At 42.7% G+C, this 27,363-nt stretch overlaps 2 protein-coding genes across 3 annotated transcripts in view; both read right to left on the reverse strand.

Moving 5' to 3' along the window:
- Positions 1–13,648, reverse strand: part of BBOX1 (gamma-butyrobetaine hydroxylase 1) — a 47,352-nt gene extending 33,704 nt beyond the window's left edge. The window contains exons 1-3 of one of the 2 annotated variants that reach the window (XM_033927877.1): positions 13,528–13,648; positions 5,988–6,447; positions 2,536–2,650 (exon numbers count right to left, since the gene is read on the reverse strand). In XM_033927877.1, the coding sequence (XP_033783768.1) occupies positions 2,536–2,650; positions 5,988–6,377 (505 nt within the window). In that variant the 5' untranslated portion in view covers positions 6,378–6,447; positions 13,528–13,648. Of the gene's footprint in view, positions 1–2,535; positions 2,651–5,987; positions 6,448–11,629; positions 11,657–13,527 lie in introns of those variants that run through there. The other variant, XM_033927878.1, reaches the window with a different exon arrangement.
- Positions 13,649–20,449: 6,801 nt separating this feature from the next.
- Positions 20,450–23,081, reverse strand: FIBIN (fin bud initiation factor homolog). The gene has a single exon (XM_033927872.1). It carries the CDS (start codon positions 22,395–22,397, stop codon positions 21,780–21,782), a length of 618 nt encoding a protein of 205 aa, XP_033783763.1. The 5' UTR covers positions 22,398–23,081; the 3' UTR covers positions 20,450–21,779.
- Between the last annotated feature and the right edge of the window lie 4,282 nt (positions 23,082–27,363).

Here is a 27,363-nt window from a genome sequence, read left to right on the forward strand (position 1 = left end):
CTAAATGTAAAAACCCAACAAACTTGGAAAGGTAAAGTTCCATAAAGAAATGAATCTAAAATATTACAGTGATCCTGATTTAGAGAGGCTTTTTTTTTTTTTTTCCAGAGAAGGGTAAACCCTTTACATAAATCTGGACCATATGTCGTAGTATAAGTCTCTGGTGAGGTCCCATTTGGAATATTGTGTGCAGTTCTGGAGACTCCACCTTCAAAAAGACATAAATAGAATGGAGTTGGTCCAGAGAGCTGCTACCAAACTGGTTAGTGGTCTTTCTCATCAAGTGTATGGGGACAGACTTAGAGGCCTCAAAATGCATACTCTGGAAGAAAGGTGAAAGAGAGGAGATTTCATAGAGACGTTTACATATCTTTGTGGCATTAATGTACTGGAGGTGAGCCTTTTTCAAATGAAGGAAAACTCTAGCATGAGAGGGCATAGGATGAAGTTAAGAGGTCATCGTTTCAGGAGCAATCTAAGGAAGTACTTTTGTACAGAAAGGGTAGTAGATGCATGGAATAGACTCCCACTACAGGATGTGGAGACAAAAACTGTGTCTGAATTGAAGAAAGCGTGGGACAGGCATGTGGGATCTCATAGGGAGAGGAGGAGATGGTGGATGCTGAGGATAGGCATCAGGTTTTATGTTTCTATGTATTCTCCCCCATCCATCTCCTTCCGACTGAACATAAGAATAGCCTGACTGGGTCAGACCAATGGTCCATCAAGCCCAGTAGCACATTCTGACGGTGGCCAATCCAGATCACCTGTACCTAGCAAAAACTCAAAGAGTAGCAACATTCCAGAATCTCAAAGATTAGCAAGATTCCGGAACCCCAAATAGGAGCAACATTCCATGCAGAATCCCCAAAGAGTAGCAAGATTCCGGAATCATCAGAGTAGCAATATTCCATGCTACTGATCCAGGGCAAGCAGTGGCTTCCCCCATGTCTTTCTCAATAACAGACTGTGGACTTTTCATCCAGGAACTTGTCCAAACATTTCTTAAAAACAGCTACGCTATCCACTCTTACCACATCCTCTGGCAACGCGTTCCAGAGTTTAACTATTCTCTGAGTGATAAAAAAATTTCCTCCTATTAGTTTTTGCCCGGCATTGTAGTGAGGCTTGCTAGTCTGTAATTTCCCAGATCTCCCCTGGAGCTGTAATTGTAAATGTTAACATAAAAACATAAGAGTCTTACTGGGTCATACCAATGGTCCGTATAGCCCAGTATCCCATCTTCACCGAGGCCAATCTAAGTCACAAGTACCTGGCAAAAACCCAAGTAGTAGCAGCATTCTAGAATCTCAAAAGGTAACAAGATTCCGGAACCCCACATAGTAACAACATTCCATGTGGAATCCCCAAAGAGTAGCAGCATTCCATGCCACCGATCCAGGGCAAGCATTGGTTTCCCACAAGTCTGTCTCAAGTTTCAAGTTTATTATAGCTTGATGTACCAGTGACCCATCAAAAGCACGCCAGAGATTGCCATGTCAACAATCACACGCCAACATTTGTGCGCAGGACAAATGCATGCCGCCACTCTGACCACTCTGAGGCCTTCCCATTTGCGCTCTGAGGGTGTGTGTGTGTGGGGGGGAACCCTCCCCTACACTTACAACTCCTCGTGCTCCTATTCAGGGTGTATGTGGGGGGAACCTCCCCTAGTACACTTAAAACTCACGCTGTCCTCCCGAAGCCCGGCTCTTCCGCTCTGAGGGCGTGTGTGTGTGGAAATCCCCCCACTACAATTACGTTCTCATTCAGGAATGCTCACGCAGTCTCAATTTCAACATTGCTGCAAACCACTCCCCCACACTACACTTACAATTGCACCCCAAAAATCCCGCTTCCTTCATGCGCACCCTTATCGGTGTGCGCATTTGACAGAGAGGAATTGTTGGGGCCCAATTGTCATGCGCAATATTGATGGTGTCCCGATGTACCGCTTTAAATACCAAAGCGGTTTACTTCATACAAAATTTTTTAAAAAAGAGAATAATTAAAAAAACAGGGAGAAAGACATACAGTATAGATAGAAAAATTCAGAAAGGGTGGTAGATGCAGGTTATGGACTTTTCCTCCAGGCTCGGGGTAGTTTAGCAAGGTTTCTTAGAATAGCTCAGTGATGATAGGGTTACCATTTTTCTAGACACATGGCCCCCACCCCATTCTGCCTCCGGCCCTCCCAGTTCTGTCTCGGTCCCCCCAGTTCCACATTCAGCTCCATCCCATTCTGTCCCAGCACCTCCCAGTTCAGCCTTCAGCCCTGGCCCCACAAATCTCCTTGCTTCTTCCCTGACAAGCTCCAGCCAGATGCCTTCCAGATGCGGTCGGAGCTCATCGGGGCTTTCTATAACCCGGACAGACTACTGGGTTTTAGAAAGTTCATCCTGGAACCCGGACAGTCCTCTAAAAAGAGGAGATATGTCTTGGTTTTCCTCAATGTCTGGTAACCCTAAATGAAGATAAACCATGTCTTGAAAGGACTGCTAAGAGAATAGGACAGTAAGAATATGGAAATGGTACCTGGTGAAAATAATTCCTCTTGTATTTCTGCTCTGGACTCTTTAGAGAAGCATCTTCTCTTCAACCATTCGGCATCAAATTCACTGATGTGCTCATCAGGCCACAGGACAGATATCTAGACCCAGCCAAAGAAAAAGCATCACAGGCACATCTAGCAAAACTAAATACGAACAGTTGCAGACAGGCGGTATAATGTGGCATCAGAGAAGATGCCAGTTGTGGCGATTCGTTTCTGCTCCCACTAGTCACCAAGGACCACAGTAAGACCGAGCATGGGTGTAGGGGGAGGGGAAGATTTTGCCCTAGGACAGTGTCTCTCAAACTGTGCCCCAATGAGATTCTGGCTGTGCTATGAGAGATTCCAGAATTTTACTTTATTTTAAAAAATTCCCTTCATATATACTAGAATAGATGACATGTACGTCACGTACGCAAGAGTCTGTCAATGTTATGAGCGTCTGTGTGCCTAAGGATACAACCTCCCAGCCAAGCATCATTCTTAGATGTGATTGGTCCTTGAAAACCGATGGCAAGTCATTTTAATTTTTATCCTAACCCGAGCAAGCAATCAAGGCTTTGATATTGTTTGGATATTGTTATCTTTGCGAACTTGGATTTTCGGCTCTGTCAGAAATTAAATCGAAAAAGAGAGAACGACTTCAGATGGTGGAAGATGAAATGCGTCTTTGCTTGTCGACTATCGAGCTCTGTTTTGAGTTAATTTGCACTTAAAAACAAGAACATCCATCGCATGTATTAGCAATTCTATTCTTTCTACTTTACTTTCACCATTGTTATAATTACCCATACATAGCTTAAAGAACTTTAAATAAATAACTCTCAAATTTCATGTTTTGTTGGTTTCTCAATTTTATCATTTCAATTATAATGTGCCGTGAAAAACATTTTCTGTTTGGTGTGCCGGAGCTACAAAAGGTTGGAGAGACGCTGCCCTAGGAGGACCTTTTCTTCAATGTATAGAGCAGGACATACGGTTGATCTTATTTTGTGCTCAAAAAGTATAACTCCTTCCTTGTTTTTAAAAAATCTTCTTCTTGTTTTATTTGGACAGATCATTATTTAATAACTTCAAAGCTTATATTAAAAGACCCAAATCCTCCGTTAGGCAGCTCTTATTCTTGGTGCTCTTTTGGATAACAATCTAACACTTGACCAGCAGATGTCTCGTGTTAAATCTTGTTTTATTTTCCTTAGACATGTTCGTGCACTTTGGCCGAACCTATGGACTACGGATTTAACAGATGCTTCTTTATGCATTAATACTTTATAAACTAGATAACTTTAACTACCTTCTCAATGGCATTAATCTTTCCTCTTTGCGGTGTCTACAGATTTTTCCAGAACACAGCCGTGAAGTGACTGTATCACGCACGCAAATGTGACCACGTAGCACTTTTGTTAATATTTCAGCAGTGGTTGCCTATTTGATTCTTGCCCACAGAAGCAGTAAGGTATTCCCGAGTACTTAGCAAATTCATTGATACCATACTCCCGTAGGCATTTGCTTCACTCTGAGATGGGTAACATTGAGTCCATGTGACATTCAGCCATCTTTATTTTAGTTTTTTGGAACAGTCTATCATGCAACCTAAAATCTGAATTTAACTATAGGTCTAAGGTTTTTTTTTTTTTTTTTTTAGAGGGTTCATTATAATACTGCACCAGACCAATAGGTTTGACTGTCCATGGAGTCCAGGGTAATGGTCAAGGCCCCAGACCAGCCCTACTTGCAGTTACTTCTATGTCTGTGTCGACGTCACTATCCAGGCTTGTCACTGCAAGGGAGAGGGTGGTGGGGAGGGGAGGAAAGATATCCAAGTCACTGAATGTTGTGCCAATTCGACTATAAGAAGAGATTTCAATTTTGGGGGGCTTTTTATGTAGCTCAAAAATCTCAGGTCATAGTCGAGTATAAACGGTAAACATTTTGTTGTTCTTGGGGTAGACTGGACGCTACTTCTGTTACTGATCATTTGTATAGCGCTACCAGACACACACAGCGCTGTACATTAACACGCAAGAGAAAGTCCCTGCTCCAGAGAGCTTATAAACCAATTATGACAAACGCTGCCCGTTCCTTCAGGTCCAAAAATGGGAACAACAAAGGAAAAGTGAGTTCAGGACAGAGCCAGCCCTGGTGTTCAGTAGAAGGCGTTTTGCTCACCAAAGCTGATGTACTGGTTTGCGCAAATATCAGGTATTAATACGTCTTAATGTGCATATTAACAGCTGAGCCTAATAAGATGTGAATGATTCACATGTTGATGTAAATACCAACATCTCCCCGAGGTGTGGTTAGTTCTCTTATATCTTGTGTAATTTTTTGAGCAATTTAACGTGTTATTTTTTCATTGGAGAAATAGGGACTAAACTATTCAGCACTTTTGCATATCTTTACCTCACTGGCATAGATTTTGTTCTGACGCTAATGCGAGACAGTTTTTACATATCAGCAGCGCTGGAAATCCGCTTTGTCGGCTTGGCCTAGAGAATGAAGAGATTTATGCCTTGCGTCACTGTTAACGCAGTTTAGAATGCTGCCCCCTCGGGCCCACATTCGGTAAGAAGCTCCCACAATTTGGTGCCAAAAGATCTGCGCTGAGCTAGTATGCTCGCTTTGCAAAATACTAGCTTCGCGCAGATCTCGGGAGGAATGCTGGGCGCTGGATTTACATCTGGTGAAACCTGGTGTAAAGCCAGCCTTCCAACTTATAGAATAATGCCATATCCATGCCTAACGTCATGGTGTAGTAGGGGAGGGGGTGATCCGTCCCGTGTGGCACCTCCTCCTTCTCTCTGTCCCACCTCTTCCCACTCCTCCTCTCGCCATGCATGCGCCCCCCCCCTTTCCCTTACCACATACCTCTAGTTGTTTGCTTTCATGAGCAATAACTTTAACGTGCTCTTCGCGATCGCGTCATCTCTCCCGCTGATGTCACTTCTGGGTGCCACCCACAGGAAGTGACATCAGTGGGAAAGACCACAGGGTTGCGAGTTATTGTCGCTCACGGTGGTCAACAACTAGAGGTATGGGGAAAAGGAAGAGGGGACACGTGCGGCAGGGGGGATTGGGGAAGGAGGGGGCAGAGATGAGGGTGGGGGAGGGGTGCCACCCTCACTACACCACTGCCCATAGTCCTCTCATAGCTGCGTCCCTTTGGAGTTGTGCACTATGAAATTTCGGTACAGATTGTACGGCATAGGGCAGATGTGTTTAACTCCTAATTACCACCAATTAAGTGCCAATTACCTCCAATAATTGACTAATTAGTTTACATGGGATCCATGCCCAAATTTGGCGCACAGCTCTGGGTGACCTGCGAGAATCCAGGGGCTAATGCTCAATTCAAGCAGATACAATATATGAAAAGATATTAAGAGAATGGAAATAGTTAACCAATGAGACATCGCCACTGCAAACGTCTCAGTACCTGTCTTGTGTTTGAGAGAATAACATTCTTCACCCCGGTATTTACATTAAGATCTTCTACGGAAAACTTGCGAGCCTTGGCAGAGTGCAAAAAACACCCGGGGCACTGACAGTTGTCTCGTAGCCAGACAAACGGGTAAAGGCTCTGACTTCCGTCTTTCCAGAAGATGCGGATGAAGCGCTCCGTGTCCATGGCATCCACGTGCTGGATCTCTGCGCTCGGACTGCACGCTAGAGGTTCCTGCACCGCTTTGACGGTGTGCTGCCGGCGCCTCCAGAGGAAAGGGCATCTGATTGGAAAACTCCTGTTTTTCCGGCCACTCAGTAACACAGATGCGAAGCTGCGATGGACTTTGTGTTTCATGATGTGCTTAGTCAGGACTGACCACATTATGATGACCTGCCTTAGAGAATCTTCAGAAGAAAGGGAGTCCGTACCGTCGAGAGAGTTCACCCTAAATCTGAAATAGATAAGCAAAAAAGGAAAGGTTCACCAAGAAGTCAGGCCAGAAACACAGGAATAATTTTACAGAGCCACTTTTGCTTGTAAATCAGGGGTGTCAAAGTCCCTCCTCGAGGGCCGCAATCCAGTCAGGTGTTCAGGATTTCCCCAATGAATATGCATGACGTCTATTTGCATGCACTGCTTTCATTGTATGCTAATAGATCTCATGCATATTCATTGGGGAAATCCTGAAAACCCGAGTGGATTGCGGCCCTCAAGGAGGGACTTTGAGACCCCTGACATAGATTATAAAATGCCCTAATCTACATGCATACATAATTGTAGACATGGACATTTGCACCTGCTCCAGAGTGGGATGGGATAGGGTAAGAACATAAAAATTGCTGCTGCTGGGTCAGACCAGTGGTCCATCATGCCTAGCAGTCCGTTCCCGCGGCGGCCCTCTGGTCAAAGACCAGCGCCCTAAATGAGACTAGCCTTACCTGCGTACGTTCTGGTTCAGCATGAACTTGTCTAACATTGTCTTGAATCCCTGGAGGGTGTTTTCCCCTATGACAGACTCCGGAAGAACGTTCCAGTTTCCTACCACTCTCTGGGTGAAGAAGAACTTCCTTACGTTTGTACGGAATCTATCCCCTTTAAAAAAAGAAAACCCGGACACATGATCCCACTCCGCCTCCAGCCCCTCCCCATTCTGCTCCAACCACCTGGTTCCGCCTTCAGCCCCGCCCCATTCCACCCTCCAGCCCCGCCCCAGGAAGCCTCTTATCTTTGTGATGAGCTCCGGCCATGTCTGTAGGGCCATGTCTGGAGGTGTGACATCACCCGCGCATGCTCAGAGGCCCTCCAGATGCGGCCGGAGTCTGTAGGGGCTTTCCAAAACCCGGACAAACGTCAGGTTTTGGAAAGTCTGTCTGGAAGCCCGGATAGTCCTCTAAAAAGAGGAGCGGTCTGGGTTTTCCTGGACAACTAGTAACTCTATCTCTGGTACCTGGGGATTAAACAAGTTTTTCCCCCATTGTAGACTAGTGTGGGATTGACTGAATTGTATGAATTTGGTCGATATATAGTGTGTGATGTCTGTCGTGTTTTATATATTTTCATGATTATTTATGTTTTTCTGTACTCTGCCTTTGATAAAGGTGGTTTATTAAATAGAAATAAATCTATATCTAAATCTATGAGCCACCAAAGCCATGTTTTTCTGCAGCCTGGCACGTGTTTATAGAGGGCTCTGCATTCAGGGGGTCTTTCACTAAGGCGCGATAGCTGATTTAGTGCGCACTAAAATGCTAACACGTCCATGGTAATTAGCGAATGGCCTGGCACGCCCATCATTTTTCCAGCGTAGATCTATAAAATGTTACATTCAAATACAACAAAGACAACAGCGAAGGTGATCTTGGCTGCTCCGTCACTTTATAATAAGAATAAATTTTATTCTTTACCGCAGTACCTCCCAGTTCTATGCGGTTAACAATAATGAAAAGCTGGACAAAGCAGTGATAGTATAGCAATTAAATTCATGATAACATCAGACAAATTTATCCAGAAGATAAGTTTTAACATTTTTCCAAAAAATTTGATAGGATTTAGAAGCCACCATCAAACCACGTGAACGTTTTACTCCATTTAGCAGCTTGGAAGGATAGAGTTCTTTCAAGAAATCTTGTATGTATACATCCTTTTAAGGATGGAAAAGAGAAAAAAAGTGGACATCGTTCATTCCCTGAAAATCTGAAATGTCTCAGCATGTGCACGGTGCATTTCCAAAGAGTCTTATAACTAATACAAGCAGATTTAAAAAGTATTCTCGATTCAACAGGAAGCCAATGCAATTTCCTAAGAAAAGGTGTTATAGGTTCATATTTTTTCTAGTTATAGATCAAGAGAACCGCCGTATTCTGGATAACGCTCAATCTTCCTAATAGTTTTCGTGTAGGAGCCCAAATAGACAATATTACAATAACCTAGTAGGCCCCAAACTAGAGACGGCTCCAAAAGTCTGAAAGAGATGGAATCGAAGTACGACTTAATAGTAAGGAGTTTCCATAGAACAAAAAAAGCTTTTTTTAACCAAGGCTGTCTGAGTATTAGTTGAAAAGATATCGAGAAATATCTCAAGAATTCAAAGCCTTTAGAAATGATCTGACATTATTTTCTATGCGAAGAAGCGCCGGATGGCCGGATGAAAATGAGTCACGTACTACTTTGAAAATACGGTTTAATGGCTGATGGGCTCAACGGTGCGAAACACACGTCCGTTGTAGCAACGTTTCTTAACCCTTTCAGGACCAAGGGACATATTTGTCCCATAACTTTAAAATCCTATAAATTTTGATTGGGATAGTCTACAGTTCTAAATTTGATATGTATGGATTCCATATGATACTGCCTTTATGTAAACAAACTGGTTCCGACATTCATTCATTAGCGTCGTTGCTAGATTGACGAGAAGATTCACTTGCCACACTGTCCATAAGCCAGAAGTGTGATTTTTTTAAATAAAAATAATGATATTTCACAAAAAAAAATCAATTTTTTGGCATCTGCAAGCCCTTTTTACCATAAAAATGTCGTCAAAACCACAAAAATTGGCCTACGATCCTTATGGTCCTGAAAGGGTTAACCGCTGTTCTCACCAAATTGAAAGTGTTGAGTCCCAATATATAATAAAGTGACTAAGCGCCCAAAGTCACCTTCGCTGTTGTCTGTGCTTTCCTATTTTGGGAAGGCGGTATCTCCCGTTTCTTTGTGGCATTCAAATACAACCCCAGATGCAGGCTGAAAAATATAAAGTGTAAAAATCATTTAAAAAATATGAGCAGTTTTCTGTACAAATGTTGTGGGAAACCGTCGGCTAATAGGATTTTCCAAAAGGTCTTGGCATAAGGCTTTAGTAGTCACCAAAGACATAAATGGAGAGTAGTATTAACTGTTCTCAGTATTCTGAAAATATTTCATAGACCCAGAATGAGGATAAGAATTTCTAAGCGCTTGGCCAAAATGGCCGGAAAAGTGAGAGGCATTTAAGACACATTGAGGAACTGAGGAAACTAACCTAGATTTGCTTTGGGAGATTTTTTCACTGTTCTAAGGAGACCCACCACAGACCAGACTTTGTCTGTGGTTTATCTGAAGGAAAAATGCGTTGCTCTTTTGCTAAGCCAAGATTGCTTTTTCTTTCCCTCTCTTCCTTTGGAACCTTCCAACTCAGTTGCACCTTTGCTTCTATTACCTTCCCGAGCCCAGTTACTGCAGCGATGACCCTTGGCTGGGGCCACAGACCGCAGTTTCCTCATGAACAAAGTTTGTGGGTCATTCCTTCCCTTCCCACAACCTTTTTTGTCCCATTTTAACCTACCCACTCCCTCCTTTCCTCATATTTCTTTGTTGGTTCGACTGTTTAACTGTATTTTATGTTTTGGGGGTTTTTTGTTCCCCATCCTATTTATTTTTTTTATATTTGCTTATTTTTCACTTTTATTGTAAACCGCTTAGATTTACCTCTGGTTTTATATTTGCAGTATATTAAATAAATTGAACTTGACCCTGAATGCCTGCAGTCTAATTTCGCTATTGAGTGACACCTGATTCTGTTTCTTCCAGGGGCCGTGAGCATCCTCCAAAGCATCCCCTACCTGGCTGACCTGAAGAGTGGAAATCAGTTTTGGGAATGAAATTCAGGACTTTCTCATAGCATGATGTCACACTACTGCATAGCCACAAGGGTAACCCCCCTCCCCCCCATTTACCACTTTATCTAACAAACAACAAAATAAGATAGTAAATATAACCTATGCAAGTCATCAGGGTGCATCAGGTGAGCCGAGGTTGAGGACAGGACAACAGGATGTACCAAGAGGAAAGAATAAAAACCTGGAACTGTATTAAAAGCTTTATTAACATAGAAATCTCATCAACGACCCACCCTAGGCATGTTGTAGTATCTTTCCTGCTTCAGGGTTCCCAACCCTGTCCTGGAGGACCACCAGGCCAATCGGGTTTTCAGGATAGCCCTAATAAATATGCATGAGAGAGATTTGCATATAATGGAAGTCACAGGCATGCAAACCTGCTTCATGCATATTTATTAGGGCTATCCTGAGAACCCGATTGGCCTGGTGGTTTAGTCTGCTATTGAGATAAGTCTGGTGGAAGCCACTGCTTTCTCTATACCAGGGCTAGGCAATTCCTCGGGAGCCGGAGCCAGGTCAGGTTTTCAGGATCTCCACAATAAATATGCACGAGATAGATTTGCATCTCAAGGAGGCAGTGCATGCAAATCCATCTCATACATATTCATTGTGGATATCCTGAAAACCTGACCTGGCTCCCGAGGACCGGAATGGCCTAACCCTGCACTATACCACTGCAAAATTCAACAAAATCTTTAAGCACTGATTATTCAAACCACAACCCTCCAGGGAAAATGATTGAATCCGGTGCTTTTAAAGGAGGAAAACCCCTCAGATCCCCGTCTGTTGCCAGAACTAATCTGGCATGCAGACTAGAAAGGGAACCAACCTCATCGGCTCCTTCTGCCTCCACCTTCTTAATGTTAATTAATTGTAAGTATTCTTATTAACTAAAAGTGTTCTCATTGATTAACAGCACAACCCTCCAGCAGCACCTTTGAAGAACCTGCACGTGATAAGCAGCTGGTTTTGTGAACAGTTTGAATAGTATTTGACTGACACAGGAAGTTTTTGAAAGATTAACTATGGACTAAGTTCACTAAGCAAACTGATCGTGTACCGATTGGTTTGCGAGCCCTTTGCGACCCGATTTCCCTCCGACCCGATTCACTAACCTGTGTAGCGATCAGATCCTGATCCGTGCGTGCAAAGCAGGAAGGACGCGATTCACTACCCTTTTTTCCTGGCACATCGACTGGTTGGCCAATAAAAAAACTGCTCTCTGCCCTGATTCTATCTTTGGTGAGGCTCCACTCAGAGTACTGCCTGCCCCGACTCTTCTCTCTCTGGATCCCCAGCTCTCCTGCTCTCTCTGCCTGCCCTGACTCTCCTGCTCTCTGCCCCTTCCAGCCAAGCCCTGTTTTGTGCTCGCTCTGGACCTGTCCATTTGCCTATTCACTATGAATGTCCAGAAAACCCGATGGGACTTGATGTGCCCCGAAGACAGGGTTCAAAAGTCCATTGAGGAGGAACTAGTACCTGATTGCAACTGGACCTCCAGCTTGAATTTGGAAATGCAAGTGACTCAGAAGATCTGAAATAGCTACTAAACCTTTTTGCACGCTATATACACAGTAGTGCTGTCACACGAGGGCCTCTCTCCAGCCCCCTTTCCATTTCCTGTGCCCCTCCCCCACTGGATTAACAATTGTTCTTCTCCCCCCTTTTTTTCCTCAACCCTGCCCCCTCCCTTACGGGTGCCTCTGTTTTCTTTCACATCCTTTTCTCTCTCCTGCTGTAGTGGTCAAAATGTGCTACAAATGGTTCTCATCAGCACTTCTGGGCTCAGACAAAACAAAGCCCTGCATCACGTTTGGGTGGAAAGCATGCCACATGGCAGACAGTATCTGGGAAACGAGAGGAGCGCTGAGAAAAGAAGGGGAAGAATTAGGAAAGGGATAATTAGTGAACCAGGAATGGGAAAATTGGGTGATGTGGTGAGAGAGGAAGTAGCCTAACAGAGCTGTGCTGAGAACCAAGGATATCAGGGTTGCAGGTTCAAATCCCACTTTTACCACTGCCATTCCTTTTGATCTTGGATAAGTCACTATCTGTCATTGCCAGAGATAAGCTTCTTGTACATAAGAACATAACAATCGCCCTACTGGGACAGACCAAAGGTCCATCGAGCCCAGTATCCCGTTTCCAACAGTGGTCAACCCAGGTCCCAAGTCCCTACCTAGATCCCAGGTAGCAAAACAGATTCTATGCTTTTTATCCTAGGAATAAGAAGTGGATTCCCCCAAACCATCTTAATAATAGTCTATTGACTTCTCTTTTAGGAAATTATCCAAACCTTTTTTAAACCCTGCTAAGCTAATTGCTTTCACCACATTCTCCGGCAATGAATTCCAGAATTTAATTACACATTATGTGAAGAAATATTTTCTCCAGTCTGTTTTAAATCTACTACTTAGTAGCTTCATCACATGCCTTCTGGTATTTTTGGAAAGAGTGAATAAGCAATTCACATCTACCCTTTCCACTCTACTCGGTATTTTATAGACCTCTTCTCATATCACCCCTGAGCTGTCTCTTCTCCAAGCTGGAGCCCTCGCTGCTTTAGCTTTTCCTCATATTGAAGTCATCCCAAACCTTTTATCATTTTTGTTGCCCTTCTCTGTACCTTTTCTAATTCCGCTATATCTTTTTTGAGATGTGGCGGCCAGATTTGAACCCAGTATTCAAGGTGTGGCCGTACCATAGAGCGATACGAGGGGTATATTATAGCTGATTACATATTACTGCTGTATATGTCCTATAAAACTATTTCTATTTATTACAGGCAGTATACATATGAACATATATAATTAAAACAAAGACCACAAAACATATAGACCTGGTATTTGTCCCTTGGTAAGCAGCTGGCAAACTGCTTCTAGCCATGGGTGAACTAATCCCAGATACTCAATGTTGGGGTTTGTGCGACTCCTTGCATTGACTATCTGGGCACAACCGCCAACACGGAAGTTAACTGGGCACCGGCTGATATTCAGACTGGTGGCCAGTTAACTTGCACATAACCCTCCCCCCCTTTTACAAAACCGTGAAAGCGTTTTTTAGCGCCGGCTGGTGCGATGAATGCTCTGCGCTGCTCTCGACACTCGTAGAAAAAGGTAAAGATTAGCATATGAAAATGAGTGCCCGTGAGTGTGCGGAGAGACAGGCAGGGCACGTGCTAGGACCAGTGCACTTCACACCTCCTCACTGATGGCGCGTGCGCAGTGACCCTTTCTGCCCCCCCCCCACATTCTCTGTCAGGTATAGCCAGCTCCCCCAAGCCTCTGTAGTGCTCCCCAGCTCTCTGTTGCACCTGAAAGCTGGAGGGGCTGGGTGTGTGCCAGCTCCAGATGAAAGCTTCTCTTTTTTTTTTTTACCTGGGAAGAAGCAGAGGTGGTGCCGGTCTGGATTATCCCCGGGAAGGTAGCGAGCAGCTCAGGCTGCGGCTGTCATTCTCGTCAGCGCAGTTATTAATAGGAAAAATGTACGGTGGCCTCACGTGCTTCGGGAGCTGGATGTAGGTGAAAGGTCAGAGCTGGGAACGAAATGAACTGTTTTCCTTCATCCCTCCCACTAGAGACACAAAGTCCAACCCTGCACCACTTGAGCTTAAAAGCCCAGCAGAAAACATTCCCACATGGTCTCACACCTACCGGTTACTCCTGGGGGAATTTGTTTGTTCTGTGCACAGTGTTGAAAGCATTCGGCGTACTTTGCTTGCAATTGTTTTGGGTACAATTCCCCCATCTTAAGGCCCAGGTCTCCACTCTTTTGGGGGGGGGGGGTAATAAGTAAAGCAAATTTGCATCTTTGGCTGGCGGGAAACGAAATGATCATACAACTCCAATATTATATCGATTCCATTGGTTACCAGGGTCTAAATTGCAATGTTAGCTCTTAAAGCAACAGACTCCCAAGCCGACAGTAAGAACATACACAATTCAAGTTTTATTTAGCTAGATCTTCAGAAGTGCTTTCTATAGGCACAATACTTCAGTCCCTAGATCGTCACCAGATCTGCCAGTATTATTTTATGTTTTTCTCTATTCTCCATGTTATTTAGTGAACTTAATTAAAGTGCTTATTAATTAAAAATATTATAAAAATAACTTAGGTTTGTTTTTTTTTTTTTTTTACTAAGGTGACTAAATGCTAACATGCCCATTATATTCTGTGGACGCGTTAGCATTTTGCAAGCGCTAAATCGACTAGCGTGCCTTAGTAAAAGACCCCATTTGCTTATAAACTGCATTGAATTTCATCAGTGTCGGGAGGGGACCAATCGCTCCGACATGCGTCACCTTATGGCTTTTTCAAGGAAATCCCCCCTTCAATTTTTCTCTGCCCCAACCCGACTTCATTATTTGAAAAAGCCATAAGGCGAAACATGTCGGAGCGATTGGTCCCCTCCCGACACTGATGAAATTAGAATTTTAAAGCAAAGCATTTTTCGTCACCGGAGTATATGAGCAAGAAGTTGATACATTTTCTCCGAGAAGGTCATAAGAATAGCTTTGTTGGGTCAGACCAATGGTCCATCTAGCCCACAAATAGCTGACAAAAACCCAGATAGTAGCAGCAATGGTGGAATGAGGTATTATGACTAGAGAATGATAGGGAGACAAATTTTTCCCCGTCCCCGTGGGAACTCATTTTCCCGTCCCATCCCATCGAGTTGTTTTCCTGTCCCTGCCCCATTCCTGCAAGCTCCGTCCTCATCTGCACAAGCCTCAAACACTTTAAATCCTAAGTAGCAACATTCTAGAGCTCAGATTGTGATGTTATAATGCTTCATTCCACCAATGCCTAAGCTCCGTCCTTATCTGCACAAGCCTCGAACACTTTAAAATCCTAAGTAGCAACATTGTAGAGCTCAGATTGTGATGTCATAATGCCTCATTCCACCAATGCCTAAGCTCCGTCCTCATCTGCACAAGCCTCAAACGCTTTAACATCATAAGTAGCAACATTCTAGAGCTGAGATTGTGATGTCATAATGCCTCATTCCACCAATGCCTAAGCTCCGTCCTCATCTGCACAAGCCTCGAACACTTTAAAATCCTAAGTAGCAACATTGTAGAGCTCAGATTTTAAAATTTATAATTATATAATTATATAAAACTTAAAAATTATAAGTGTTTGAGGCTTGTGCAGTTAAGGCAGAGCTTACAGGAATGGGGCAGGGACAGCAACAAGACTTGTGAGGACGGGGGAAAATTTGTTTCCATGCCATTCTCTAGTGCATGGGTTTCTATTTCTTAACACTAAATTGGGAGTGGGGGAGGAAGGAGGAGTAGAGGGGGAAGAATGTGCACCCTGCCCTCCATCAGCTCTACTGGAGACTAGTAGAACAAAGAATAAGGCTGAATAGACAGAGATATTTATTTTGCTCCTTTTTTGGAAGCGGAGGAGTTGTACAGATTGTGCAGCCACAAAAAATAAGGATAATGTGTTTTGTCTGGACTGAGATATGTCTTGGGGGTTTCATTACACAGAGACTTTCGGCTTCCTGCAGTGTTACTTTGTTACTACTTAAAAAGCAGATGCTTTGGTTTCAGAGGTGAGCGGGAATCTTTTGTCGTGCTTCAGAGCATTGATTTCCCTGGGTTATGTCCATACTGCGCTGCTCTGCGCGCACCCCGCCCCGATCACTGCTGGTGGCGACAGTGGAAGCGTTTGTTCACAGATCAAACAATTGTGCCGGTTTGCAAATTTTGTTTCTGTTGATACGTTTCCCAGTTCATTTCCTGCTTTTCCACTTAATAACGCTGCCAAAGTGTGGTTTGGCCAACTAATAAATTGATCGAAGAACTTGGAAAACTGTCATTACTTTGGCACTTTTTTTTTTTTTTTTGAAAACCCGGGATTTTGCTAGATGTGTATAATGTGGTCCTATGTGAGCGCAGTTATGTCGATCAGTGGCTTCGGCTCAATGGGACGGAAATTGCACAGTCCAAGATTGATCTTCCTCTATTTGCATTTCAACTTACAGAGCTGATTTTCAAAAACCCCTTTGTACTTGGACACTCAAAAAAGTGCTTTGCAATAAGCATTCAGGATGAAGAACTACGAATGATCACTTTTATAGTGCTGAAAGGCATATGCAGCACTGTACATTTTGGCATCTATAGACGGCCCCTGCTCAGAAGAGCTTACAATCTAATTTGGACAGACAGACACGACATATAGGGTTGGGGATGCAGAACCCAAGGTGAGAGGAGTTAGGAGTCAAAAGCACTCTCAAAGAGGTGTACTGACATTTATAGAAGTCCCTGCTCGGAAGAGCTTACAATCTAACCTGGACAAACAAGACACGACATAGAGGTTTGGGGATGCAGAACCCAAGGTGAGAGGAGTTAGGAGTTGAAAGCACTCTTAAAGAAGTGGGCTGACATTTATAGATGGTCCCTGCTCAGAAGAGCTTACAATCTAATTTGGACAGACAGACACGACATATAGGGTTGGGGATGCAGAACCCAAGGTGAGAGGAGTTAGGAGTCAAAAGCACTCTCAAAGAGGTGTACTGACATTTATAGAAGTCCCTGCTCGGAAGAGCTTACAATCTAACCTGGACAAACAAGACACGACATAGAGGTTTGGGGGATGCAGAACCCAAGGTGAGAGGAGTTAGGAGTTGAAAGCACTCTTAAAGAAGTGGGCTGACATTTATAGACGGTCCCTGCTCAGAAGAGCTTACAATCTAACTTAGATAGACAAACATGACATATAGGGTTAGGGATGCAGAACCCAAGGTGAGAGGACTTAGGAGTCAAAAGCACTCTCAAAGAGGTTGGCTTTTAACTGGGCTTTGAACACTGCCAGAGATGGAGCCCGCCGTAGGGATTCGGGTAGCTTGTTCCACTGGACAGAGAGCTGCATTTTACTGGGGTCAGCATTAGAGATGTTCCAGGGCTGTCCTAAAATTTAGCCATCTATGGGTAATAAGTAATTTTGGAAGCATTTTACCCAGAGAACTCGCAATGGCCTTCATATGTACAGGATGCAGAGGTTCAGGTCTTGAGTGCCACAAACAAGTCAGGTTTCAGGATATCCCTGCTGAATATGCATGAGACAAATTTGCATACGAATCTCATGCCTATTCATTGGGGATATCCTGGAAATCTGACCTGTTTGAGGCAGTCGAGGCCTGAACTCCTGCGTCCCTGATATATACACGTGTACATTCTGAACTAGGCGACTACACATGTAGATGCCATGTTTACATGTGGAAGCTCTTCATCATTGGAAGAGTGAAGCTTTAACGGTACAATAGGAAAGAGCACGGCGCCATCTGTGTCCTCTCTTCATGGGCAGGAAAGGCGCTCAGCGGTCAAGGAGAAGGTAGTCTGCAGAGACCAAAAAGAGCATTTTACCTTCTGGAACTGGAAACATCTTTTCCATTTAAGATGCAATTAATCAGGCTTTGGAACGTTTGGGACGTTTTCTATAGATGTCTGGCTTCTGGCTTTTCCATCCTTGCCTCCTTTGGAGCCTGGTTGCATAAATGGTTTTGAGCATATATAGATGAAGTTGCTTTGAAGCATAGATGAATCTTTATGATTTCTTACCTATAGCCTGACGTGAGCTGACACGCCTTCTTGAGCAGGTTGCATGATAAGAATCATTGGCATGCCCAGAAATCCTTGCAAATTCTTGGTTTTATTGAGGTCTTTCAGTTACGGATAGTCAATTTAACTGCACAATTGCTATCCTCATAGAATCTTGATAAGCTTTCATGGAATATAAGAATAAGTGTATTATTCTGTGTTGTGTAATAGGGTTTGTAGATTGTGCACTTCTGGTCTTGGCAAGGAATTTGCATAAAATCTATCACATATTCATTATCACTAAACCAGCTCTTGAAAAACATTTTTCCAAACTCCGGAGACCTTTTAAGATATCTGCCGGACTGTTCTCAATGGCTACCCATCATGGCCTCCTTCTCAGCCTCTGAACAGGCAAACTGACCGCATAGTAGTCGGAAGGAATTTGTTGAAGAAATGTACCCATAAGTTGTAAAACAGCGCAATGGAAAAATCATTACTGAATGAGAAAACATAATAGCTGAACATACCCACAGGGGTTCAGTGTATGTCTTTCCAAATGTTAAATCCAGATTTATGCTATTATTTTGCTAATTCAGCAACTTTGTGACAAACTAGAACTATGGAACTTCTGCAATACAGGTCGCATTAAAGCGTTTTTTAGCATATGTATTATAAAAAATTATATACATGTCATAAAGCATCTTAGCAGGCTACACGTTGAATTTTAGCATAAGTGCATTAAAAAGGACTTCTACAAGGTGTATATAATATTAGTCTGCCTAGTAAACCAAAATCTGTGACTTTTCTCCATATTGTCTGAGGTTCACAGACTTAAGGGTGACTGGCAATGTTCCAAAACTTCAACAGGAGCGTCTTACTTCAAAAAAGAGAACACTACTATGATCTTTCTCACAAGAGACAAGGTCCTGCTAAAGCCAAGGCCAACTTTCATGTCTGATGCAACTTCTATCTGCATAAATGCCTCCTTCCAAATAGATTTGCATAGGACTCTTTAGCCAATAGATGTGAACAAAGTTGTTCTCATGCCAAGCTCCAAAGATTACTACCAGAGGAATTAGATCAGAGAGAGAGAGAGAGAGAGAGAGAGAAAAAGAGATAATGGTTACTGCGGATGGGCAGACTAGATGGGCCATTTGGCCTTTATCTGCCATCATGTTTCTATGTTTCTATAACCATAAAGCTCTATGACCTAACAATGCAGGTGTAAAGAGCCTTAGCCTATAGGAAGAGGAGATGCAAATGTTAAGAGCCTTAGCCAATAGGGAGAGGAGGAGATAGTGGATGGGCAGACTAGATGGGCCATTTGGCCTTTATCTGCCATCATGTTTCTATAATCATAGTGCTCTATGACCTCACAATGCAGGTGGAAAGACCCTTAGCCTATAGGAAGAGGAGATGCAAATGTTAAGAGCCTTAGCCAATAGGGAGAGGAGGAGATAGTGGATGGGCAGACTAGATGGGCCATTTGGCCTTTATCTGCCATCATGTTTCTATGTTTAAGTTTCTAAATAGCATTTGTTAGTCAAAGCAGGAATTGAAGAATAAATTTCATCAGATTCCTGCATTGTCTTTCAAATGCTATTTCTTCTGAATTGTCTTTTCCTATGGTTTGGCATCAATAGTCTTTTCCCCCCTTAGTGTTAAGGAAGGTTTGGACAAGTTCCTGGAGGAAAAGTCCATGGTCTATTATTGAGAAACACATGGGGGAAGCCACTGCTTGGCCTGGATCGGTAGCATGGAATGTCGCTACTCCTTGGGCTTTTGCCCAGGTACTAGGGACCTGGATTGGCCACCATGAAAAGGAGCTACTGGGCTTGATGGACCATTGGTCTAACCCAGTAAGGCTATTCATATGTTCTTTGAATTTCAGTGTTTGCTAACCAGAGCTGAGATTGTGATGTCATAATGCTTCATTCCACCAATAAGAGTCAACCTCATCAGTGATGTCACAATGGCTTGGTTGTCCTGTACTTGGCTCACTTTTATTACATATAGCGGTGATTTCAATTTAGAGACATTTCTTTTTTCTTTACTGGTGGGAAGAATTAACGTAGGCTACCATTAACATGGATTGGTAGCATGAAATGTTGCTACTCTTTGGGTTTTGGCCAAGTACTAGGGACCTGGATTGGGCTACTGGGCTTGACGGACCATTGGTCTGACCCAGTTAGGTTGTTAACCTCAGTTATTGCCACAAGATAGTGATAAAATACCTCTTAACATGTTGATAATTTTGCCCCTTAATGTAACTGACTTGAACTTGTAAATTGTGGCGATAAGCTCCATGCAATTGCATGATGGAAGCTACTGTCAGAAAGTCCAAAAGAATCTCTTGATTAGGGGAGTGGATGCCATTTGGTGGTTCGTTTCATTTCCCCTTTTCTCCTTTCTATTGGCTTAGTTTGTTATTTTACGTGGGTAAAGTTGTGTAATGCCTGTAAAAGATTATGCAGCCATAGAAACGAGATGAAAAGAAAGCCTAAGTGCCTTACTTGATCATGTGGAGACAGAGGTGCCTCGGTGTAGCTCCTAGCGTCTCCCCTCCCTAGTACGTAGGACAGAGAATGCACCGTGCTATAACTTAACACCTTATACCTGCAGGGAACCTTTCAATTACCTGCATTTTTGAGTTTGTGAGTTGAAGAATTTGTTTTTTTTAATGTGGCTCTTACTGGTCTGAAAGAGAAGGGCAATATAGGATTAAAACAAAATGATTAGGAGCAGAAAAAAATCCAGCTTTGCCTTCAGATATTTATTACTTTAAAAATAAGAGAGCTCTTAGATAATTATAACTCTGCACAACAATTAACAGGTCTGCAATGACCTTTTTTTTTTTTTTTTACTTTCACATAAAAGTTATTGATTCTGCCCGCAGGACTCGAACACTGAAATACAGCCCACTCATCAAATAACACAATTTACAATAAAGCTTTTCATGCAGACCGCCCTACACTTTCGCCATTGTCTGTGAGCAATAATTATAACAGTCAGCTGGGCTGGCAAAAGCGCAAGGGCAGCGGAAACCGAGCGCCCTGGCACAGAGAGCACCTTTCATCGGGTCGAGCGGGCTTGGATTGGGCTTCCGGACTCTGATCTTTTCAAGACTTGTGGCTTTGGAAACCGATGTGGAAAAAGGAAGCCCGTCGGCATTACCAGTGCTATAAAGATCACAGCTCTAATCAAATTCATTCAGCATCAGGCTTTCTACATTTTATAATGAACCCACAGAAAGTAGAACTCAAGCTTTTGGAAAAACAAATCTATACATGTGAGTAAGTGAAAGAAAACTAAAACGATAAAGGTAGTGTAATATAACGTAGACAGACAGCTTGGAATTCATTAAGGGGTCCTTTTACTAAGATGTGCTAAAACAGCTAGCATGCCTCAGTAAAAGAGGGGTTAAAAGTGGAATCACTTTATATAGCAGTGAAAAGTACAGAGAATCCCCTTCATTTACCCTTGTAATTAAAGAGTGAAGATCAACCCCCCAAAGGCAGTCTCAGCCTTTCCATACTGAAACTGTGGATGCATCCCATATGTAAAATTTACAACCGATGGCCTTTGAAATGTGTAAAACAGAGCTCGCGTGTAATAAATATAGCCTTCAGGAGCATTAAGTGAAAAGAATCTGCATTACGAGACGCTATAGAAACCCTCTGCAGATGGACTGCATCTGATGTTTGCAGAGAGACTATGTGTTTCGAGTGAAACTTATGAATCAACCAAAATGTTGATATTTTGCCTGTTTAAATATTTTTTAAAAACCTTGCTGCATGTGGCCATGCCTGTAGAAATGCTGCTTTTTTTTTGGAGGGGGGGGGGATGGTTTGGATTTACTGAAGGGATATATGTGTCTTGAGCCAGACACTTACGTAATTACAAGAATATTTGCTACAATTGTCATTGAGATAGATAAATTCATTTGAGAACTTGGAATGTCAAGTATCAGATTGATAACGATCTGCTTAATGATATTGTACTTCTGCTTCCAGGCAAACAGTACAGACCCCAGATAGATGGAAACAGAGCGTTGCATCTGAGCATCTTCTCTAATGCAATGGCTATACCTTCAAATATTCGTTTTTCAGCCTGCTCAGTCTGGTGCCATGACTCCTGATGGTTAAGGAGAGAAGCTCGTGTTTGTCCCTTAAGCCAACTGAGATGTCCAGAGTTTCCTTGAAGACTGCTCGCGTATGAATCATCATATCTATGAAGTCATTACTCAGTGTCTTTTCTTCATTATTATCACCCTCTTGGCTTTGCTTGAACTTCACCTCCAGCTCCATTAAGGATTTTTCCGAGTTGGTGAAAGCATCCTCGATCTGATTGGATTCCCGCCTCAGATACTTTCCGTAGCTCTCTTCTCCATCCAGGTCATAAGAAATGCTTTTCCCGATGCCCTCCAGAACTCTGTCCACATCCTCGATTTGCCTTTTGATGATGACAAACTCATCTCTCATGGAGATAATCTGACCTTCTGCTGAGGGGCACTGCCTGTTGGTCACTTTGAAGAGCATCTGGCATTTCTCCGGCTCATCGTTTTCATCAAAGTCTCCATCTGGCACAAAATAGTGGTGCAAGGTCCCGTTAGATATCTCTGGTTGTAGAGGACCATCGTAGTAGCCCTGGCATAATTTGCACAAAACTCCAATCCACAGTAACTGAAGCTGCAGCATCATGGAAAGGCTGGTGTCAGTATATCAGATATCAACCGTATTTCAGGTTTTTTAAATGTTTAAAATTCCCACCACAATCTTGGGTGATGAATTGTACTGCATAGACAGCAAATCCACTCTGGCTTCTTCATCCAATCTTCAAATTCCAAATATACTTCATTGAAACTTACGAGGATTGTCTTGCGAAATCTGTAAACTCCTGATGTGTTCACTGCCCAAGATCCCAGCTGAGTAATTAACGTTTGGTAAAGAGCTCTCCCTCCACTAGAGAAGCCTCAGAAGTCTAACTGAAAAGCAAAACAGATGACACCAGGATGCTCCGCTTCTCAGACACACATGACTGCTCTGTTCCCTTTTATAAGTCGTGAAGAGAATGCAGAAAATCTATGTGAGCGAAAGAAGGAGCCCTGCAATCAAATCGCCTTCTGTGCGTCTGATAACTGCAAGCGACTACTGTGTTTCAACATCTGGATTGGAAATGCAGAGCTTTGCTCTTGGCTAAGGAAATCCTTAGGATTAGCCTGCTATCGAATTACAGCATGGATTCGTCACTTAAAAGCCAAAACACAGTCTTGGAAAGAAGCCCTCCTTTTTCTAAGTTGTTAAAGCTGAAGCCTCTTTTCTTCTTTTTCAAAAGACTTGACACTCTGCAAGACCTGGCAACAGCAAATTTAAGAATAAAAACTCCACTTCGCTAAGCGAATGCGTGCCAAACTTTCTATACGAAGAAATGCTGCTTGGATTGAAAAGTATAAACAGCTATTGCGTTGCTATGGATTCCTATGTCAAGATGTCACAATAATGTACATGTGCGTCCATTGGGATTTCGCCTCTTAAAACGCTGATTTTGAATTGAAATGTTTGTTCTGCTTGTGAAGATTAACTATTTAAAACAAAAGTCAGATGTCGTGTTGATGTTCTCATTTGTGTATAGAAGCAAAGTTCAGGCATATTTCCATTCATAAGAAACTCTTTGATCTAAAAATGAAGGGGTTTCTTTTCTAAAATGTAAAAGTTTGTTGCTATTGCGTGTTTCAAGAAAGGTTTGGACAAGTGAGCAAGTGCAAAGTGATGCATGTGGGGAAGACGAACCCAAACTATAGCTACTTGATGATGGGTTCCACGTTAGGATTCACTGGCCAGGAAAAGGATCTAGGCGTCATTGTTGAGGGTACGTTGAAACCCTCAGCTCAATGTGTGGCTGTGGCCAAGAAATCAAATGGAATGTTAGGAATGACCAGGAAAGAAATGGAAAACAAAGGTGAAAATGCTATAATACCCTTCTGTTGAATATCTACTTAGCGCCACTCTTGACATTGGCACAGTTGATTGGATTAACCATGTTTGTATACTTTCGAAATGGATCAGACACAAAAAAATCTCTTTATTAAATGAGAACTTAAATCATACTACAAACTGGTTACACAACCAGAAATTAAAACTCAACCCAGAAAAATCAACGTCAATAATATTCACCCCGTGCGATCCAGTAGCCTTACCATCACAGATAAAACTAGGACATACCCTGATCCCACTCGTAGCCAATACAAAAATATTAGGAGTAATTGTAGACTCAAAACGAACCTATCATCTACAGAGTTCTAAAGTAGTGAAAACCTCATTTTTCAGATCGTGTGTGATTATTGTTCCCTGAAGCCCTGAACATCCTACTCCAATCACAAATTGATTATTGCAATTCTCCTTACACTGGATTACATCAAAAGGATATACAGACCGGTAGATTACAGATAATTCAGAATAAGGCTATCAGACTAATCCATGGTCTTTGTAAATTTGACTACATCACTCCATTTTTGAAAAACACTCATTGGCTCCCTATGAAATATTGCATTGTATATAAATTACTCTTAGTTACATACATGGTATTGACGACAGATGAGCCACCGTATCTAGCATGTTTGCTGAGTCTGTACACATCCGTAAGAAATCTAAGATCCACAAACAAACTTTTTGTAATTCCAATCCCACAAGGAAATCCTTCATGAAATGTCAGAGATGCAATTTTTTTCTGTCTATGGCCCAAAGTGCTGGAATTCCCTACCGTTACCACTTAAATCAATGACTTCTATAGATAAGTTTAAGGAAAACCTGAAAACTTGATATGACTCTTTTAAGCAGGCAGTATTAGTATCAAAAAATTGTATTCGCTGTCTACAAAATAGTGCATGGAATTTTCCCACTAGAATTTCTATACAAATAAGACTGCTAGAAAATTTGCATGTGAAATTTTGCTAAAGGGAATTTTCAGAAAAAAATCTACCGAAGCTCCATTGACAAAGCTGCGATATCTACCACGGCGAGGTATATGCCTCGATGCTCATAGAATTTCTATGAGTGTCGGAGCATTTGCCTCGCTGGCCCACAGTAGAAACCTTTACCGCAGCTTTATAAAAGCCAGCATCTGTGCTTAAAGTCAATTAAGATTCATGTTATCAACGACACGCAAAATTATACTCATTGCAGCTATGAAAAGGACAAATAATGTACTCATTTGCCAATTATAAACTGTTTTGAATTTGAATGGCAAACCTCCGTGTTTAGTATAGTCCGAATAAAATAACCTCTCTTTTCTTCGTGAAATGTGGCAATTTCCCAAGACAACATGCTCCAAACTATAATGGAAGCCTTAACGTTTAGCGCGTGCCTTAGTAAAAGGACCCCTGAAAGGGTGAAACAACCGAGATACTCTAGGACTGTGGATCTGGAAATTTTTTAAAACTGCAAAATAAAAAAAAAAAAATCCCACATCACATTCCAGCAAACCGATTAGCTGCAAAAGCATGAATTATTAGCTCTTGATTCCTGGGAATTGTGGTCTGTGTGGGGGACAGTCAATGCTTGCTTCTCGGCGTTGCAGACAGAAACCGTGATTCTGCTGTGGACTCTGCTTTCATTGGACGCTGGACAATTGGACGGGATGGAAGCTGGCAAAGGGATGCTGCTCAGCATTTCTCAGCCTCGTGAATATTCTGGAGCACAGAGCAAGACGAAAAGGCTGTGGAAGATTTTATTTCCAGTTCTGCCTAAAATGTATTTCCCTCCATTTTTAGGATTCTAAATACAGGAATGTTTTTCAGCTGTTTCTTCAGTATAAACAGTAGCGAACACTGAAACTTCAAGTTAAATGACTAGAGATTTACCATAGGTGGCTTTATATTTTTTTTGTGCTAAAAGAAGACAGATTAAAGGCCTGAATATATTTCAGAACCATAAAGCATTCTTACATAATACAATAAGCCAGACTAATTCCTGAGCAATGGAGGAGTAGCCTAGTGGTTAGGTCCGCTGAGGACCTGGGGCGCTGAGTTCAATTCCCGAAAGCAGCTCATGTGACTCTGGACAAGTCCTTTAACCTTTTATTGCCCTAGGACTCGTACAAAATAAATACCTGTATATAGTAGGTATACTTCTTTGATTTTAACCACCGAAAAGTGGTTAAATTAAGACAACCCCCCCACAAACACACACAAACACTCTGCTACCTGTCTGATCTTGAAGAGGAACTGATTATTCAAACTTCCTGTGCTTGGATGAGATCATAAAGGATTCGTAGGGCTAGATTCACAAAGCAAGCCGATCGTGACCCCTTTGTGACCTCATTTCCCTCCGGCCCGATTCACTAACCTCTCCTGCGATCCGCTTTAAATCGGTGCATGCAAATGAGGGGAAACGCATGCAAAGTAGGCAGGGACACGATTCACCAAACAAATTTGGGACACCAATTGGGCTGGCCGATCAAGAGAAGAAGCGACCGCTGGGGGACCAGTCGCACGCATCTCTGCCGACTCTCCTGCTCCATTGCCGCCCTGCACTCTGCCCCGATCTTCAGTCTTGGGGCAAGCAACAATGGAAGCCTGTCCAGTCCCAATCTTCCAGCCCTGCTAGCCCTGCCTCAGTGCAGCCCAGCTTTAAACCCGTGGGCTCACACTGCAGGGAAGGCGGCAGAGAGCAGGGCATGGCCAGCTGACAGTGGGAAGAGGCTGCTTCAACTAGAATGTTGCAACTATTTGGGGTTCTGCCAGGAACTTGTGACCTGGATTGGCCGCTCTTGGAGACTGGGCTTGATGGACCATTGGTCAACCCAGTAGAGCTACTCTTATGTCCTTATGCTGTGGGAACACTCCAAATCTGGCTTTCTCAGCCAAGCCATGGCACGTCTTTTGCCCATTTTTGTTTTCTCAGAGAGCGAGATAACTCACTTTTCGTTCAGGTCAATATTCAAAAGGACTCAAACCTTCGGATTCTATATAGTTTGCTCAAGTTGGATGTGTAAATTTGAGCAAGGAGACCAGATGTGCGCGTAAACTAATTAAGTCAGTTGGGTGTTATCAACCAATTGCTGAGGTTAAATTGGAGTTGATTGGGATTTAATTGGCAGAAATTTGGATTCATACACACATCTGCTTAGGCACTATTCTATTCTATAATACAGTACTAAAAGTAAGATAGAAACAGGGAGGTTTAATATATACAATTAAAATATCAAATGGAACATATGATATAACTTCACAGGATACAAAAGGGCGATGGGTAGGATTATATTGCTAAAAATAAAAAGAATGAATGGGGGAGGAAAAGACAAAATCAGGCTCTGGGTCTAAACCTCATATGCGTCTTTGAAAAGAAAAGTTATTAGGTTAGATTTGAATTTTGCCGAGTTGATTTCTTGCCTCAGGTTAGATGGGAGTGAGTTCCACAATGCGGGAGCTACCACTGAGAGAATTGTCTTACGGGTCATATCGTACAATAACTGTCAAACAGAGGAAATTGCAAGGAGATTGATAAGATGATCGAAGCGTCCTGGAGGTTGTATATGGAATTAACAATCTGTCAGTGAGTATGGCTGAGTGTACGGTTTTTACCGTGAAGGTGAGGAAGAGTATTTTGAGGGTAATCCAGTGGGATATAGGCAACCAGTGTGCTTTTTTTCAGAAGGGGGGTCACATGA

This window comes from Geotrypetes seraphini, chromosome 19 (assembly GCF_902459505.1).
Source record: "Geotrypetes seraphini chromosome 19, aGeoSer1.1, whole genome shotgun sequence".
In the NCBI taxonomy this organism is placed as follows: domain Eukaryota; kingdom Metazoa; phylum Chordata; class Amphibia; order Gymnophiona; family Dermophiidae; genus Geotrypetes; species Geotrypetes seraphini.